The following is an 18,138-nucleotide window of genomic DNA, read 5'->3' as shown; positions in this document are numbered from 1 at the left end:
GCATTCAAGGACCTTCACATCCTTCTTAAATTGTGGGGCCCAGAACTGCACACAGTGCTCAAGGTGAGGCCACACCAGTGCTGAATACAGCAGGATAATCACCTCTTTTGACGGGCTGGTTATGCTGTGTTTGATGCACCCCAGGATGCGGTTTGCCCTTTTGGCTGCCAGGGCACACTGCTGACGCATATTGAACCTGCTGTCGACCAATACCCCCAGGTCCCTTTCTGCAGGGCTGGTCTCCAGCCGCTCCTCTCCAGTTTATACTTGTGCCTGGCGTTACTCCATTCTAGGTGCAGAATCTGTCATTTTGACTTGTTAAATTTAATCCCATTAATCATAGCCCAATGCTCCAACCTATCTAGATCCCTCTGGACTTCTGCATGGACAGAACATTTCACTTGCTTTTAGAGTGTCAGTACAAGCAGAGAATTGAGACAAGCAGAATTTGTCTCTGTTTGCATGGAATAACAAAGTAGGGTGGTGTTGTGATACACAAACTGAGAATAAGGAGCTTTTCATCTGTCATGGTAATATCTTTATTACCAGTCATGGATGACTTTAATTATTTTTCTGTAAATGTTTTTTAACAGCAGAAGTTGATGAGATCTATGGATATTATTGGGGTTACAGTTACAAAATACTTAATGCCTGTGTGTTTTTCAGAGACTTATCCATGATTCTTCTTTGATCGCTTAGTGATCAAAGCTATAAAAATGGAGAAAAATTTGCAATGAATTTTTTCTTTATATCTGTCACTCATCATAACTGCATAATGTAGGCAAATATGTAATGCAATTATGATATCTCTTTTGCAATCATCCTTATGCCATGCTGGACAAAATGAACTTTCCATTAATAATATTGCAAGCTTCATGCTGTATAAGACTTTAGAAACATCATATATTTTTGCCTTGATTTGAGAAGAAAATTACAGTTGTCCCACATAAGGATGTAAGTCAGAATAAAATAGTTTTGGATCCACAACAGTCCAATTTCAGGGCTACTTTTTAAATGGCACAGACATTTAGGGTGTGATTCAGGTGCCTAAAAGTATGCATCCAGTACCACTTTAGATGCCTTAGCATATCCAAGATATTGATATACTGCTGGCAAATATGACACCAAAGGGGAAACCATGAACTTCTGGAATCCTTGAGCATTTAAAATGACACTGGACAGCAACGTTTAGGCAATCAAATCCTACCTTACAGATTTCTTCTATGTGTGTAATAAAAATCTAACTCCGAGTTGCTGAATAATAACTTACGTTTACATGTTTTCCCATCGTTACGAAGCCTGTATCCTTCAAAACACTGACAAGTATAAGATCTGTCGCCATTTACACATAAATGTTCACAGCCATGATCACTCAGAGCACAATAGTCAACTCCTGTAGGAGCAATTGAAGTTATTAAAAGAATTTAACAAATAATGAATCAATTATTTTTCATCTCTAGTATTTGCAGGGCATATAAGCAAGTAAATATAAATACATTGAACTGCTTAAACAATAATCCAGTTCCTCATCTGATACTATACATACAGCTTCAATAAAATGTAAGAGGGCCTTGTGGTGTACTTTCCATTAGTTGCTTTAAATAGAGTTGAGAAATCATACTTTCCTATGCTCAACAGAGTCCATGTCTCAGTACTTACAAATTGATTTAAAACAAAACAAAACAAAACACTTGAGCAATGATTTTACTAAGACAGTGGCAAAGACATAAAAGCTACCTTGTGAACATTCTTCTTTAAATACAGTCTCTAAATGGTCCGATGTGAAGGTGGCAGTCCCCAGAACTCACTTGTGTGCCTGACCCAGCTGCTGTGGCAGCAAGCAGAAAACCTCTCAGGGACCCCAGTGGGCTTTGGCTTACACTATTCAAGCTTTTGCAAAGAATTGCAAATGACAAGTACTGTCAAATATGGTCCATTTTTCATCTCAAATTTACTAAGTGTTTCTTCTCTGTAATACGAAGACATAGGATCCCTGGGATCCTGCAGGCAGCACTTGCTACTGTCTATTGGCTACACCCATGGTGTCACTCATTTTTTTGTAATTAGTTGTCAGAGTAGAAATCTGTTTACCATTCAGGTGTTCCCACAGCTGTCTTAAGATACTTGTGCCTGTGTATATGACACCAGAATTGTAATTCCCAGATGTTTTCCCATTAGGAGTGGTATATGTTAAATGCTAATCCCTTCCATTCAACTGCTCATTCAGGAAATCCCAAAGTGCCAAAACTCTTTTCATGATAGCCTAAAAATGTCCACGAGGTTTCAACAACTCATCTGGAGCTCAGGAATAGGACAAATCTCTTTCCTAAATATATATGAGGAGAGGGGTATGCTGGCAAGAAGAAGAGCTGTTCAAAAGCTCTCAGTTTCATTGCACAGAGGGATTCCAGAAGCCACAGCACTGTTTTAATGCTGCTGATAGGTCTCCAAGTACGGCCTGGAGGAAAATAACTCAAGAGTGAAAAAACCACCTCTTTTTACTATAAAGGAAAAGGGATTTTCCATTTGCAAGTTGATAAAACTCCATAGTTTGGCTGTTTCTAAATTTCCAGTGGTTCTTTTAGATAAATGTCTAGATAAATTGTTTCTAGCAGACCCTGTCGCTGTTACATGTACACTAGTTCTGCTTTTGCATTACTGTCTGCCCCTTTCTAGAGAGCTGCAGTGGCAGACATAAGCAAAGTCTGTCAAGGTATTGGATGGGGCTAAAAAGCTTAGCATAGAGGCAAAGACAAGGTTAAAGACAAAGACAAATTGCCTTTGCTGATTTGCCTCACTTCTCCCTGGATCATTTTTGTGACTGAGCACTTGCAGTTTGACTTCTGTTAAAACTGTGTTGCCTGGGTGCAAGAAAAGGAGCAAACTCTGGAGCTGCTCCAACACTCAACAAGCTTGAAAAATAATGTACCTCCAAAATCTGTAGAAAAAGTGGCCAAAACCCTCTCATCAAAGAGGTCCAGGAAAAGTCTACAGGCAAAATGCATTCACGTTACTCTTTTCCTGGCCCTTTCTATATATTATTTTTCCAGTGAAGGAGGCAATTCAGCTATTTGCGAAACTGCAATGATTCTCAATGATTATTAGATTTATAAAGAGTGGAGAGCTGTCAGGACAACTTTTGTTCTCTTATTAAGGGCTCCCATGCAAAATGTAAAGCTCAGTGTGGGACTCTCACTTCTCCGCCTGCCCCAGGTAAGCTGAAGCAGTTTGCCTGGGGGACACTGCTGTCAAGATGACCTGTCAGTCAGACACATTTGTCATGTGACTGAAAAACTGTCCTCAACACCTGGGGATGAACAGATCTTCCAAAAATTTTCTGAATATGTGAGGATTTACAGTTATCTTGACAAGTATCCTTTCCTAATTCCTTTTTCTGTCTGTTCCTGCTTTCAAATCATTATTGAAGTACTATCGAAATGCAGACTGCAAGAATAAATTGAAGGTGTGTCCTCTTCCCTGTATGAAAACAGAAACCTTTCCCAGGTGAGCTGAGGTCAAGGAGGTTCGCACAAGACTTACGTGTGCAGGTTTTTAGGTCCTCATTGATGACAAATCCTTCAGAGCACTGACAGACATAGGAGCTATCAGTATTTAGGCACAGTTGCTCGCAGCCATGATTGCTTTCAGCACAGTGGTCCACTCCTATTGATTTGTGTTAATAATAGGAAGAAATCACATTGGAGCCTTAGATACATACACTATGACACTGTAGTTAGTACACAATGCCTTTGCAGAGCAAGGGAAAAAGATCAGTACAACTTTTTATTTATGCAGTATCCCCACCTATTTAAGTAACCTGAGTTAATTAACATCACCTAAGTGAAATGAATACAACCATCCCACTTGGCAGACAACAAACTTGAAGTGCAGATCTCCCTTGCCAAAAATCACAAAGGGAAACCAAAGCGAAGTGGAGTGAAGGGAGAACCTTGAAATCCCGCCTGGTCTTACCCGCAGAATCATGCTTGCTTTCTTTAAAAAGCAAGACTCTCTCTTTTGTTCACCATAAAATTTTCTCAGAGAGAAAGTATGAATATTAGTAACTCTTGAAATAGAAATTATGGCTTTCAGATTATTTCATAAACAGTAAATTCTTTTTCAACAGGATGAGAAATCACCAATTTAAAACTTTAACCTGCCAACAGGTTAAAGCAGTTAAAGCCTACTGGGGGACAGATACAAATTATGAGTGTGAGAGCGCCTTAATGTGCTCCTTTTCTTTGATTTTTCTATTCCTATTCCAAGTAAGATAAAATGGAATTTTACTTTTAGTCTTGTACACAACTGGTTGTGTGAAAGATGAAGGGTGGGGGAAGGGAGAGAGAGGTGTGAATTGGGTTTAAAAATTATATTGTCTCATAGAATGGACAGCAAAGCAGTAGGGTGAGATACGTGCACTTGCAGATGTACTATGTAATCTGCTGACTCTGTAAGTATAGAAAAAGCACATTTTAGGAAAAAAGCTTTATAATGAACTTTCTCATAATATTTTATTGCCGACTTGTTAATGGCTATTTTTAGTTATATAGGCTCAAATCATTTTAGCTTAACTTGATCAAAAGTAGTGGAGTTCCCTCAGACACAAACACAGTCTCATATGTCTCTATTTGCAAATCATTTACAGATGTGAACAGGCACGTCTGCAGCTATTTGTTTACGTAAAAAAAAATCCTGTACTTAATGTAAAATTACTTAGTTCTAAATATTGCTGTTTATTAGTTTATTTAACTAAGCACTGAGTTTGCAGTAACTGGTCCAGATTTACCATTATACATAGATAGAGATAACGTTGGCTTGAACAAGTAAAGATGAGGTGTCAGTTTTTACTAGCTAAAGCAAGTTCCAGCTGGAATGTTCTCCTTTTTCCAAGAGTTTACATCATCATGAAGAGGCTTGTGTAACTTCTCAGAGCACACAAAAAATGTGGAAAAAAAAAAATACAACAAAACCCCCCAGTATTCTCTGTGAAAAATTGCATCTGTTTGGCAACGTCTTTTACAATACAAACACCCACATTAACGTGAATTTTAACATTTAAATACTTTGGGTTCTCATGCAGAATCTTTTAACACACTCTTTCAAAGAGTGGAGTAATCACAAAGCTGCTAATTACCAGGCTTTAGAAATTAGTATAACTGTAAATTTGGTCATCATGTGTGCTTCATTACATGTAAAATAAATGTAAGAAGGGGAAGGGACAGGGGAGGGCTCAGTATTTTTAAAAACAATGAGTGTCTTGGAATATATTAATTTTTAGACAGTCAATTTGCAATAGCCTAAACCCATAATTGTTAGAAAGTTCTGAGCTCTTGTAAAACATCCAAGTTTCCTTAGATATGGCTTTATCACAAACAGTTTATTTAAAAATAATTAATCCCTGGCCTATCAACTTTTTTTAATTGCAGTGACTGAGTGTTCTTTTGGAAAAATACGTTATAAGTACATCAGGGAAAAATGCTGCCAATATTTTAGATGATGTGCAAAATGGTTCTCTGCAATAAAAGTATATTCTAAAAACTGGGTGACGTCAAACGGGCAATGTTGTTGGGTTTTTCTGGTGCAACACTGATCCTTTGTTTAGTAACATTCTTATTAAAAGAGGACATTTTATAGAACAGATCACTGAAAGTGTAAACATACAGAAGGGGAAAGTCTCTACATATCACCATATATCACAGCCTATAGCAATGATACAGATGTTCAACAATAAGCACTGCCTTTGTGTTAGACACCTTGGCTGAACACATTTTCCCAGTTATTTGGACTGGAGAAGATGATGCTTTAGTTCTCTATGGGATCAGGGATCTCACTATAGCATTACTTCACTAGGCCTGGCTTGTGGTGGACTTTACAGTAACATAGGTTTGCATAGCTCAGAAAGATCTCAAATGGGACCCAGGAGCGTTTTCTCATTCTGTTCACACCTTGCCCCACTTCAGTAACTAGTTGCTGCAGTTCATGACACACTCATTTCTGCACGTATTGCCATCATGTCGCTGGGAGTATCCAGGGTGACATTTGCACAGAAATGACTCTTTCATGTTAACACATTCATGTTCACAGTCATGCTGACCTAAAGCACAGAAGTTTACTTCTGTGGAGAGAAAAACAGTGAAGAATTCAAGCCAGCCATGAGGATTCCTGAAGTAAAACGGCTTAGAAAAATTCACTTTTCTTAAACAATACTGGATTCTGTGCTTTGGACACCTGTTAAAGCTGATAGTGAGCTGAAGATTTGCGAGCGGATTGCAAATACTTGGCTATACAAGACTTCCTTCACTTTGACTCCCATAGACCTGCTCCTGTAGTCATCAGAAGTCATGCATCATGGTGAAGGAGGAATGCCTGGTGCTAGTCACCAGTGATGCATTCTCCCTGATTAATAAAGAGGGCATATATGCAAACGTTCTGCTTTATTTTACAAGCTTTTCTAACATAAGCCTTGTTATAATAAGATTTGCAATAGCAGCTTAATCCTGGAGACATCACCAGGTTTACAGCCAAATCCAAAGCCCCCTAAGGTTAAGGAAAAATACCCCAAATGGGAATTACAATTTGCCTTTAATTCGCAATTACATCCTTGGCAATAAATATTCTACACAATGCTGTTCTTTTGCTCCTATACTCACCAAGGCACATCCAATCTATAAAAACCTGAATGTATTAAAATACCATATAGATAATAAAAACCAGAATAGCATGGATTACTGTAAAAACGGCACTGTGTATACAAAGATGCTTCATGAGAATGCATCTTTAAGACTGAAAGAAAATACAGTTCCAAAACCAGATAAATTTTATGAGCGTCTAGAAATATAATTATGTTGCTCCAGGCAAGCTTCTTATTCATAAAATATCAGCAGTACAATTTCCCCCCCGAAGAACTGAGTCACCAGACCAGGCTAGTTAATTTTGCTGAATATATTCTCCTTAAACTTCAACAACATTACATTGAAAATCTGCTGTGATTCCAGGCCCCCACTCAAGAAGAGCTGTAACATGAAAGTCTTTTTAAAGTAAATAGTATGTGTGATTGATTTAGAACCCTGATATTGCTGAGGCTGTTTTTACAATTTTTTTAGGAAACTGTGGGGTTTTGTGTGTGACTTTAAGTTGGTTTTAATAGCTACATTACCTATCCAATACTTTCCCAAGCTAATGAAATACATCTGTCCTTGGCTAAACCAACTGGGCAAAGCAAGGTGAATTTTTTTTTTTTTAAAAGCTGTTTGTGTCACTACAAGACAAGGTCAGAAAGTTTCAAGTAAGTAATGAACTTGTTTTTGAGCCACTCTGGTTCCTATATTACTCCTCAGGTTTCCATAAATCTCTTCAGAAAATGTCTAATATACAATCTAGTCTACAAAACAGCAAACAGTATATTTTTCCAGCATGACTGGCTCAGTTAAAATTCAAGTTTATAAAGAAACATTTGTTTCAACCTTAATTACAGAGAAAACTTTCATCCTTTTAGAAGGGAAACCATTCACAGCAAGTTTAAGAAATAAAAGCAGATGAACTTTATTATGTCCAAAGGATTACTCACTTTTGCATGTTTTCTGATCTGGATTAAGTCTAAAACCTTCTTGGCATCGACAAAAATAGGAATCATCTGTATTAACACATTCCTGTTCACAGCCATGGTCCTGAAGAGCACAATAGTCTGGTCCTAAATGGGAAAAAATTGTGTCAGAGAGGAATATAATTCCTCAGAAATAAGCCAGGTAAAAACCAGTTACTTTGTTTTCTTTTCTTTAGCCTTTTTTTTTCTAGGCACCATTCTGACTTTTTACCATATCGGTTCAAACTATGAAAATAAAATGTTCCTTTTTTCCAAATATCTGCTATACTTAGATATACCTGATATGTATACTTCAATGAATTCTTCGAGAACATATGTACTACACGCAGTAGAGAATTTAGAATCTTAAATATTTCTTAACATTTTGCAGCTAAGTCCTATACATTGCCTCATCAAAATTGCCTCTATTTTACTCAGAGGAAGTTAGATATCATCTGTAATAAATACACAAACACGCTTTTGAATGCCGTTCATTAGACCAAAGCAGGACAATCAGGTCACCAGGAGCATTGGTATTTTAACAGCTCTGGGTGTTTGCTACATAGTTCTTCCATTTAAAATGCTCATGAAAGAGAAGATGAGCAAAGTCTAGAAACAGCTACTACTTGTGTATAAAGTATCTTAAAAAGGAAAGTAATTGTGCAGTAAGCACTGGGATATTTGCCACATAGTGTTTACCACTATTGATGAAGTCAAAGAACCTGACATTCACTTAGATGCAGTGTCTGGCCATCACTTACTTTTGTATCAGTGGAGTTTATATTAGTGAAACAATGGTCTTAACCCCACAGCACTGCTAAAAATAGATAAACAAGTCACAAATCACGTAAGTCACATTTTTAAAGACATCCAGGCACTTTTTTGTGCAGCTATTGTAACACCTATTACACAACCTGAAAACTGACATTCAGAGGTTAATTATTATTCCCAAAGGTAATTGGCTTCCTGAGGCAGAACTGTTCTTTCCTTGTATATGTGGTGGGCTAATGCAATTGAGCCTTTATATATGATGAAAGCCCTTAGCAATAATAAACCACCTATATTTTCAGAACAAACAAAGTGGAATGTGACTTTCTAAGAAACCTGAGGGGAGTTTTTTATCATTTATGAACCTCACTTCATATATTTATAGAACATTTCCTTTACCAAAGCTTTTAATGACAGCATATGCACATACACATATACATAACAGAGGGATATCTTACCTGTTTACTAAAAAAACTAATTAGAAAACATGGTTTGTTCAATAGTGCACTGAAGAGACAGAAACCATAAAGCCGCGTGTGTGCACCAGAGGCATATAGCTATATGCCTTCTGGACCTACTCAGTGCTGTGTTGCATTTACCTGCTTAAATCCTTGCTAACTCAAGTGTGCAGGACAGGCTTTTCCTGGGTAACTGATTCTGAAGATGACCACAAGAGTTGAAAAATATGTATTATTATCTTTGTTGGAACCCTGAGGCTATTATGTTGGGAACACTAAAAACACATTTCACAGGGCTTCATTAACACAGTCCAGATTAAGGATGCTAACAGAAGGCCTCTACCAGCTACAGCTCATGTGAACTCATCCACAACTCAAACAGGAGCCTTCCCTAAAGAACAATAGCTGAGGCTCAGCACCCCTAAGTACAAGCAGAAGCTACCATCTGTCTTCTTGAGGGGAGCAGCAAGAGTGGCAAAAGTCCCCTTAATAGTTAACTTAGTAGCTAGGAATGACCTCTGCCTGCCTTACTGATAATCTGAATTTGCTGCTCTCTTCCAGCCACACACAGAGCACTCTGCTGGTGTTGGCAGGGCTGCCTTCATGAGCCATGTTCCTTGTATTTCATTCTAAGAAGTTTGGAGTAATTCCCAGAGAAAACATTTCTCAGATATGCATGACTGTACTGATAACATTTACATTTTCAAGCTTTTCTTTGTAGCCATGAGCATGAAAGCTTACTTTCTATTTTTGAAAGGAAAGCCAGGATTCTGAGTTAATCACAAGATCTTGGGAGCTGGTGCCCCAGGCCCAGGCCTGCTTGCTAGTCTGGCATGGATGAGAGTCTTGGCTAGCTGGCGATCATCCCCGAGATTCAGTATGTAAGCCAAATATGTAGAAATTTATGTTAAAGGTTTTAAATTTACAAACATTTTAAATCCATTGATCTGAAGTTTGTTTCTTCATGTTGTTTATGCTGACTCAAAGGCAGTGTGATTCATAACATATGGGAGCTAGGGGACACTTTTGCTGAAGGGCTCTCATACTGTCTTGACTTTTGCAGCATTAAGAGTTACACAGCTCTTTCATTCATGCTTTGTTTTATTTTCAAGGCTCAGAAGATATCAAGTGTAAGGAAAAGTGGCTTAGTAAGTTTTATTTATGCTTAGACTCAGGACATGCATCTTGAAAGAGAATGATTTGACATAGTATTTGCTCATTCCTCCCTGACTACTCCTGAATCGTTCTCTATGGCCTACCATGTCCAGTCACTTTGACTTTTCCCTAATTGCAACCTCATGGAATTTTCTCCCTTAATTTTAAACTAATTTAAAGCATTTACAACAAAACAGAATGCAGGTAACATGGCAGAGATGCACAGAGCTGTGAGAAGCCTTGTCTGTGGCCTCTGCCCTTGGCTTGGAAGCTGCATTTAATGTCAGGCTCTCACCCTTTGTTCTTGCCTGAGCTATGTCATAGGTACGCTGGTGCCTAGCCTTGCATTTTGCTGGCCCTGACCTGCTGACTGGCTGTCTTGATTTCCTGAATTGACCTTAGACCTCTCTTGACAGTACAGACTTGTCTAGTGATCAGTGGACTGTTGGCTGAGCCTGGTTACTGTCATAGGACCTGTTTTGTTCTTCTTTGGGTACTCTGGGACCAAAGGCCTTTTCAGATAGATTACTGACCCTTGCTTGCCTTGTAGCCATCCTTGGCTCCCAGCTTGCACTCCCTTGCGGAGCAGTGTACTTTTGTGTTATATGTTAAAGATCTCCTCCATTCCACAGAGGTCCAACATGAAACCGTAGATGTGCCTGCTGAGAGTTTCTGGTCAAGATCAGAGGGGAAATGACACTGGGAATGTGGTGGTGGAGTCTGTTACCCCACCTGACCAAAGGATGTAGTGAATAAGGCTTCCTACAAACAGATAGCAGAAGTCTCCAACTCATAGACTTTTGTTCACATTGGAAATTTCAACCAGCCAACTCCTACTAGGAGGGTAAGGCATCATTGTGCAGGCAACTCAGGAGGTTTCTGCACAGACTTGCTGACAACTCCCTAACACGAATTCTTGAGGGGTGATGTTCTTCTTGACTTGCTGCTGTGACCATGAGATGACTGAGTTCACCATCCAGAAGGCTGGGAGGGGAAACAGCAGAATTTGGACTCCATATTTTACAAGCTCAGATTTCAGCTTATTCAGGGAACTGCTAGGAAGAATCCCCTCAGAAAGAGCCAAGAAGAGAAAGCATGCACAGGAGAGCTAGATGATTTTTAAAGAAAACTTGCTCAAGAAAAAAAATGATCCCACTGTTCCAGAAAATCTGCTTAGAAGATCATAGAGCTTCTCAGTGAACTAAAACACAAAGAGGGAAAATAGTAGAGGGCGAAAGAAGGACCAAGAAAAAAAGAGGAGTATAAAAGCATTGCTTAGGTACTTGGGACAAAAACAAAGCCCTGCTCGACCTATTACTACTGAGGTACGCTAGGGGTAATAAGAAGGGAGTCTACAAATATGCTGGTAGCAAAAAGAAAGTCACACAAAACGTGAGTCTTCTGGCTTGGGGAACAACCTGGTGATGAACAATACAGAAACAGCTGAAAAAAATAATGCACTTTTTATTCCTGGTTCTCACAGACAAAGCCTGCTCCCAGATTTCCATGTGTACCGGCACAGTTTGGGAAGGAGAGGGGCTAGCAACATCGGTTAGAGACTACTTAGAGAAACTGGATATACACAGATCCATGGAATGACCGGTATTTGCCTGTGGGTGCTGAAAGAGCTAGCTGATGTGACACCACTGTCCATTATGTATGAAAATTCACGGGGACCAAGAGAGGTCCCTGCTAACTGAAAAATGCTAATGTTACACTCATCTTTAAAAAAAGGCAAGAAGAAAGACCCAGGGAACTACAGATCAATCTGCATCATTTCAGTCCCAGGATCATGGGGCACATCCTCTCAGAATCAATTTCCAAATATATAAAGGACAAGAATATTATCGGGAATAGTCAACATGGATTTACCAAGGGCAAACCATGGCTGAGCAACCCATTCATCTTTGATGAAATGACTGCATCTGTGGACAAGGGAAGATTGGTGGATGTAATACACCTTGGCACTAGTAAAGCTCTTGATGCTGTGTCCCACAGCATTCTCATTTGGAGGCTGAGGAAGTATAGGCTGGAAGAAGAACTGTTAGGTGGGGTGAAAATTTGCCAGGCCACCAGCCTCAAAGGATAGTGATCAATGGCTTCATGTCTGGCTGGTTGTTGATAATGACCAGAACACCACAGGGGACAGTACTGGGGGTCATATTGCTAAACATCTTCATCAGTGACGTAGATGATGGCACAAAGCGCACCCTCAGCCAATCTGTGGGTGACACTAAATTAGGGACAGTGACTGAAAGCAAATAGCAGAACTTCATTACAGAGGAACCTTGATGAACTTGACGATTGGACCAGGATATGCCTTCTGAAGTTCAGCAAGAAGAACTGCAAAGTTCTGCACCTGGGTTGGAAACAACCCTATAGTTTGTACAGACTGGGAAGTGACCTGCTGTCAGGGAGCAGCACGGGTCAGCTGCTCCTTAAGGGAAGGGGAGCCAGGAGCCAAGGGCGATAATACAGCTGAGCAGGGTAGGGGCCTTGCCAGACAGGCACTGCCCTGCAGTACCCAAGCAAGGTGAGCAGGGCAGGCCTAGAAATGGTAGCCAGGTTTAACCAGAAGTCCAGATCATCAGGCAAGTACATGCTGCTGAGACAGGTCTGAGGTCAAGCCAGGAAGCCAGCCTGCATGTCAGGATGAGGTGAGGCCACTCTTGGTGAGGGCAGCCAGGGTCTGACACAGCCCAGTGATCGCTGGGCACATCCATAGTGGCAGGGCAAGGCCATGGCCCAGCCGGGAAGTCAGTCTGCAGGTCAGGTTCTGGATCAACAAGGGCTATTGCCAGCTGGAGACTGCACTTGACATACTTTGTCCAGTTCTGGAACAATCCCTTCCCTTCTCCCCCCAGTTAAAGGGAATAAACTGAAGAGGACTCAACAGAGACCTACTGCTGGCACATAGTGCACCTGACTTGAGCAGAGAACTTGAGGAATCTGGTCTTACTGAGTTTGGTGAAAAGGAAGGTATCTAACTGCAGCCTACAGTTACTTCTTGTAGGTCATTACAAAGGTGATGGAGCTAAACCCTTCTTGGTAATGCCAGATGATGTAACAAGGAACAATGGTCACCACCTGTGGCTTGGGTGATTCGCATTGGACATGAGGAAAATGTTTTTCACTAGAGGGATACTGCAGCAGTGGAACAGGTTGCCTAGAGAGGTTGTGGACTCTCCACTGGGACTTTTTGAGACTCAACTAGACAAAACCATAGCTGATTCGATCCACAGTTTGTGGCAGCTCCACTTTGAAAAGGAGGCTAGAGCAGATGACTTCCAGAGATCCTGTCCAACTAGCATTTGAAAGCTTTCGTGTTTCCAACACAAAGACAGCAGCACATGGTCAGACTGACAGTCTACACAGCCCAATGTGCTGTCTCAAGCAATAGATACCTAAGTCAGATGATAGAGACAGGACAAGCCTGAAATACTACTTTCCCAGAACACTCTCTCAGCTTCCAGCATTCTGTGGATCATCAATTTAAACAGGTTAAAATAATTCACACAGTTAGACCATAAGCTAAAAACCACTCAAGACATATAAAATGTTTATGCAGTTTTAAGGTCTTTTTTCAGTTCAAACTGGGGGACAAAACACTGCTTAAAATCCACATTCTTAAATTGAAGGAATTAACAAAAATTTGTGCTTGGGCAGTGGAAAGCACTTACACTATAGTAAGATTCAAAAATATATGGATGTGGAAGCATAAAAGAATTTAGCCAGCCCTTAGCTGACACATACTTGACAAATGGGCGAGTTCATACAATCTACAAGCAACGTGAACCAGTACAAACTGTACTCTGGCCCTTGGGGAGGCAGGAAATTCATCTCCCCTGACTCTGACCATCTAAAAATTAGGTGTCTAGTCTGGCAAGTCACCCAGGCTCCCTGCATAGTCAAGGAAAATACAGGCACTTCCATAAATTTTTGTCAGAGCTGTGAGAAATCGCCTTCTAGAAGTGTGTGTCTCTTTCCCTTGATCATAAGGTCAGAGGTACAGCCTGGATTGGATGCTTTCTTTCTAAATGTTAAATTTAAGTGAAATAGATACCAAGCATAATACACAATACAGTCTATAGGTTAACATAGTCTCTCATCATAAAGACTGAAATGCCCCCAAGGCTGTAAAACGCACAGAAACGCAGTGCTATATTGATGCATTTTTTGAGAAATAATGTTTGAACACATTATTCCATAATATGGGCTAAATTCACCACTGGCATCAGCGGTTCCACTCACCTAAAACTAATGTTGTTTGTTTGCTTACAGACACAATAGTAACATTTCTTTATCAAGGCCCATATTTATGAAGAAAGATAACTAGGAAGGTACATTAAGGTCTTCCCTTCACATTTCCTGAAAGGGAGTTATGACATTAAACACTGTGGAGGTTTTAGCTTGTTTTCCCAATTGGCAAGAGTACTTTCTGGTCTGTCAGTTCCCCCTCGCTTTATAACCACTCCTAACTGGTAATTTTTGAGCTTGTTAGCCTGGTATCAATCAAATCTGACAAACAACAAACAAGCAAAGCCATGAAGTTATAACCTGGTGGAAACATGGAAGCTTGGTAGAAGATACTGATGTTGCCAGAGCTTTGGCACACTATCAAAGAACTCACTCTTGAGAAAAATCCATAGGAAAATAGGCTGCACTGTTTCCTCTGACTGTGGAACTACTCTATTTAATTTTAGCTTGTCCTACAAACCAAGCCGATTACAAATTGTCTTGTACAGACTTGTTTGTTTACCCAGCTAGAGAGATGATAACTGAAAAATCTGCATAATCAAAGAGACTATGCAAGACAAAGCTTTGGGCTTTTACTGTTGAAAAGGAGCCTGGTTTCATGTTAAAAGCTTCCTGTTCATAGGAAGGACCCCTACGCTTAGCCCCTCCCCCAAAAAGCCAAACTACCCCCCAAAACAACTTGCATTGCTTTCAAGATCTTTGGCTTCCAGGGCACTCCAACATTTTCTATACCTGACGCATTATTCAGTGTTCCCAGGACCAGTGGGAGTATTACTGCTGAGGACTGGAAGACAGAAGAAGTACAAACTGTTCATAACTAAACCTTATCACAACTTACTTCTGCAAGTTCTTTTGTCTGGATTTAAAATGAACCCCGGGTGGCATCTACAGTAGTAGGAGTCCTCAGTGTTAACACATTCATGTTGGCAACCTTGGTTATCCAAAGCACAGTAGTCTACAACTGAAAAAGAACAAGATCAACATGTACAATTAGAAAAACAAAATTAGAACTATTATGCATAGATATTATGGTACTAGTTACACACAGTAGCTATAAAAAAAGGAAATCTGACATAATTTCTGTCCTGAAGAGCCTTTCTGCAAAAAGTAGTGCACTTTCAATACCAGTTGGTAAATCAGATTTGATATGAGTCCTGGATCATTTCTCCTACCCTTTGAACATTTATCAACTCTCGGATTGTCAGGAGCCTTCTCAACATGTTTTCTCAGATCTGGAAACCATGCCTTAGTCAGTAACTCTGTCCAGATGTTCACACTGTAGACCAGGGCGTAGCAAAGTTTGTTTGATTTAGCTCTGTCTTCTGTCTCTCCAGTCCCAGTCCTGGAATTGCTCTACTTTTCCTTAGTTCCCTCCCATCTGTATTAGTTCGCAAGAGCTGTTCCCATAACCTGAGTATATAGGAGATCCATGGCAATACCTTCTACACCGAGGACTGTCACGGTACATTTATTCCCTCTAATATGCTCCAGATTCATCCTGTATAAAGCAGCTGCAGCTATGAAGCCTGAGAGCTTCATGCCGATACTCACCACTGATATTTTGCTTATATAATGCCTTTTGTATGACAGAAATAAAATATCATAGCTAGTCCAGTCACTTATTTCATAAGTCCAGTCATTTATTACACAAACCCATATTTACAAGATAGATTGCCAAAGTCTTAGAAGAAATTAAAGATAAGTCACAAAGCAGGTGTTCTGTCACCAAAGAGCTGCCAGGCCCATATTAGGCAAGTTTACCTGATTCTTTCTGCAGAAGACAGTAATGTGCTCAGCTTCACACAGACATTTAACGAGACAGGTTCTCCTTTGCCAGCTGAGTAATTTTTTCATTACTTTATACTGCTGAGCCTCTCGAATTGCTTTAAGAGGCAGTAATTTGTTTTAATGAAATCAGTTCGTTCTTCAATAGCCCTGCCTTTGCAAATCATGCATATACTCAGGTGTGGTAAGATATTTAGTCAAGGTCATCTAGTCAGGAAAGCGGATAATCCATTTAGTTTGAAAGAGCTTCTTTCAACCCTTCAGAGTATTTGTGTTGAATCAAGTCAAATTAGACTACTTACTGGCTACTATGTGAGACCATTTTCCTGGCAAGCGCCTGCCTGTTTCCAGACTGAATAGCTTCATGTAAAAATGTATTTACTGAATATATATTTCAAGGATATAATGTGTCATACAATTAGTCAGCTTTTCTCTTAAATTAATTCTAACCACATGCACATTTTCAAGTGTTTTAAAAGACACATTAAGAAATAAGTAGGCCAAAGAATATGTAATTTTTTTCTATCTAACATCATACCTGGGAAACAGCCCATATGGATCGCTCCATAAAGTCACCTCCTCCTCTGCAATTAAACCCTAACGAAATGCATTTCTACCACAATACCTGCAACTGCCCAACTAACGATTATAAAGTTGAGAATAGAATAGAATAGAATAGAATAGTATAGTTCCAGTTGGGAGGGACATACGATGATCATCTAGTCCAACTGCCTGACCACTTCAGGTCTGACCAAAAGTTAAAGCATGTTGTTAAGGGCATTGTCCAATTGGCTCTTAAATGCTGACAGGCTTGGGGCATTGACCACCTCTCTAGGAAGCCTGTTCCAGTGTTTGACCACCCTCTTGGTAAAGAAATACTTCCTCATGTCCAGCCTAAACCTCCCCTGGCGCAGCTTTGACACATTCCCACGTGTCCTGTCACTGGATATCAGGGAGATCAGCACCTCCACCTCCACTCCTCAGGAAGCTGTTAGAGAGCAATGAGGTCACCCCTCAACCTCCTTTTCTCCAAACTAGACAAACCCAGAGTCCTTAGCTGCTCCTTATAGGACATACTTTCCAGCCCTTTCACCAGTTTTGTTGTTTGAGAGACAACTAAACAGATCTTAGAATGCTTTATTATCAACTTCTGAGCAACTATGACCCTAAGCACTTTCAGATGACAATCTCTTGAGGGAGGAACTGTGCCTTCTTATGGCTATGCCACGAATGTACTGTGGACAGAAAGGAAAAAAACCCAACAAAACAAATAACTATTTTTTCCACGCTTGCTTTTTTCCATTTATAGCCTTCTGGGAACCTCTTACTCACAGAAGTAGGTCTGTTGGCCTGTAAGAACAATGAGCATATCAATTTAAATAATGCCCTTCCACTAACACAGTTAAGAAGTGAGAACATTATCTTGACAGTTGCTTTTGGAGATAAGGATTATTCCCTTTTTTCAATAATTTCTGTATACAAATTGCCCTAATTCCAGGCAGGCTTAGCCTTGCAGACTGGCACTAGTAATTGACCTACAAATTCATTTCACTTTTAGCTTCATGTTTCATTTTGGTGGCACTTGCTTAGAAGGGAAACTTGTCAACAGCATTCCAGTCAGCAAGTAGGTAAGTTGTCCAGGGCGTTAAATCTTCCTGAAAAGACTGAGAAAAATTATAAATCTGTATTTCTAATATTGAAGTACTGTAATCCTTTAGTTGGTATGCAGAAAATATACACAGGTTGTATAAGAGCAAAGCAGAATAATATTTTCCTAATTTTTTAAGGTTTATTATTTTCATGTTTCTGTACTGAGCCATGGGATATACACTAGAATGTGAAGACTTAGTTATCTCACTGGTTTTAATGTTAGCCCATGCATATTTCAATACAAAACTTTTCTAAAGGATGAATTAATGACCTTTTTAGTGAGCAAGCAAACAATTCAGTTGTCATCTCCCCATGTTTGTTCCACCCTGTTTTTCTTGCTTGGAATTAGCTGGTAAGTGATAAGAGCCATCTTTTACTTCCAGTTACCAGTTCTGCACTCTGGGTGCTTACGTTGCCTTCTCTGAACTGTGGACAGCATGGGTCACCTTTCTCTTGTATTGTTGTTGTACTCCTATGGTGTTT

General features: G+C 39.8%; 1 protein-coding gene across 1 annotated transcript in view; it reads right to left on the bottom strand.

The window, feature by feature from the left end:
* MATN2 (matrilin 2) overlaps positions 1–18,138 on the bottom strand; it is a 69,851-nt gene that overhangs the window by 22,860 nt on the left and 28,853 nt on the right. Inside the window, exons 5-10 of the mRNA XM_009275483.2 lie at positions 15,059–15,181; positions 7,568–7,690; positions 6,001–6,115; positions 4,660–4,667; positions 3,541–3,663; positions 1,271–1,393 (exon numbers count right to left, since the gene is read on the bottom strand). Coding sequence (XP_009273758.1) covers positions 1,271–1,393; positions 3,541–3,663; positions 4,660–4,667; positions 6,001–6,115; positions 7,568–7,690; positions 15,059–15,181 — 615 coding nt within the window. The remainder of the gene's footprint in view (positions 1–1,270; positions 1,394–3,540; positions 3,664–4,659; positions 4,668–6,000; positions 6,116–7,567; positions 7,691–15,058; positions 15,182–18,138) is intronic.

Source organism: Aptenodytes forsteri, unplaced genomic scaffold (assembly GCF_000699145.1).
Source record: "Aptenodytes forsteri isolate BGI_AS27 unplaced genomic scaffold, ASM69914v1 Scaffold208, whole genome shotgun sequence".
NCBI classification, from domain to species: domain Eukaryota; kingdom Metazoa; phylum Chordata; class Aves; order Sphenisciformes; family Spheniscidae; genus Aptenodytes; species Aptenodytes forsteri.
The sequence above is the reverse complement of the archived record's forward strand: the minus strand, read 5'-3'. Positions and strand labels throughout refer to the sequence as shown.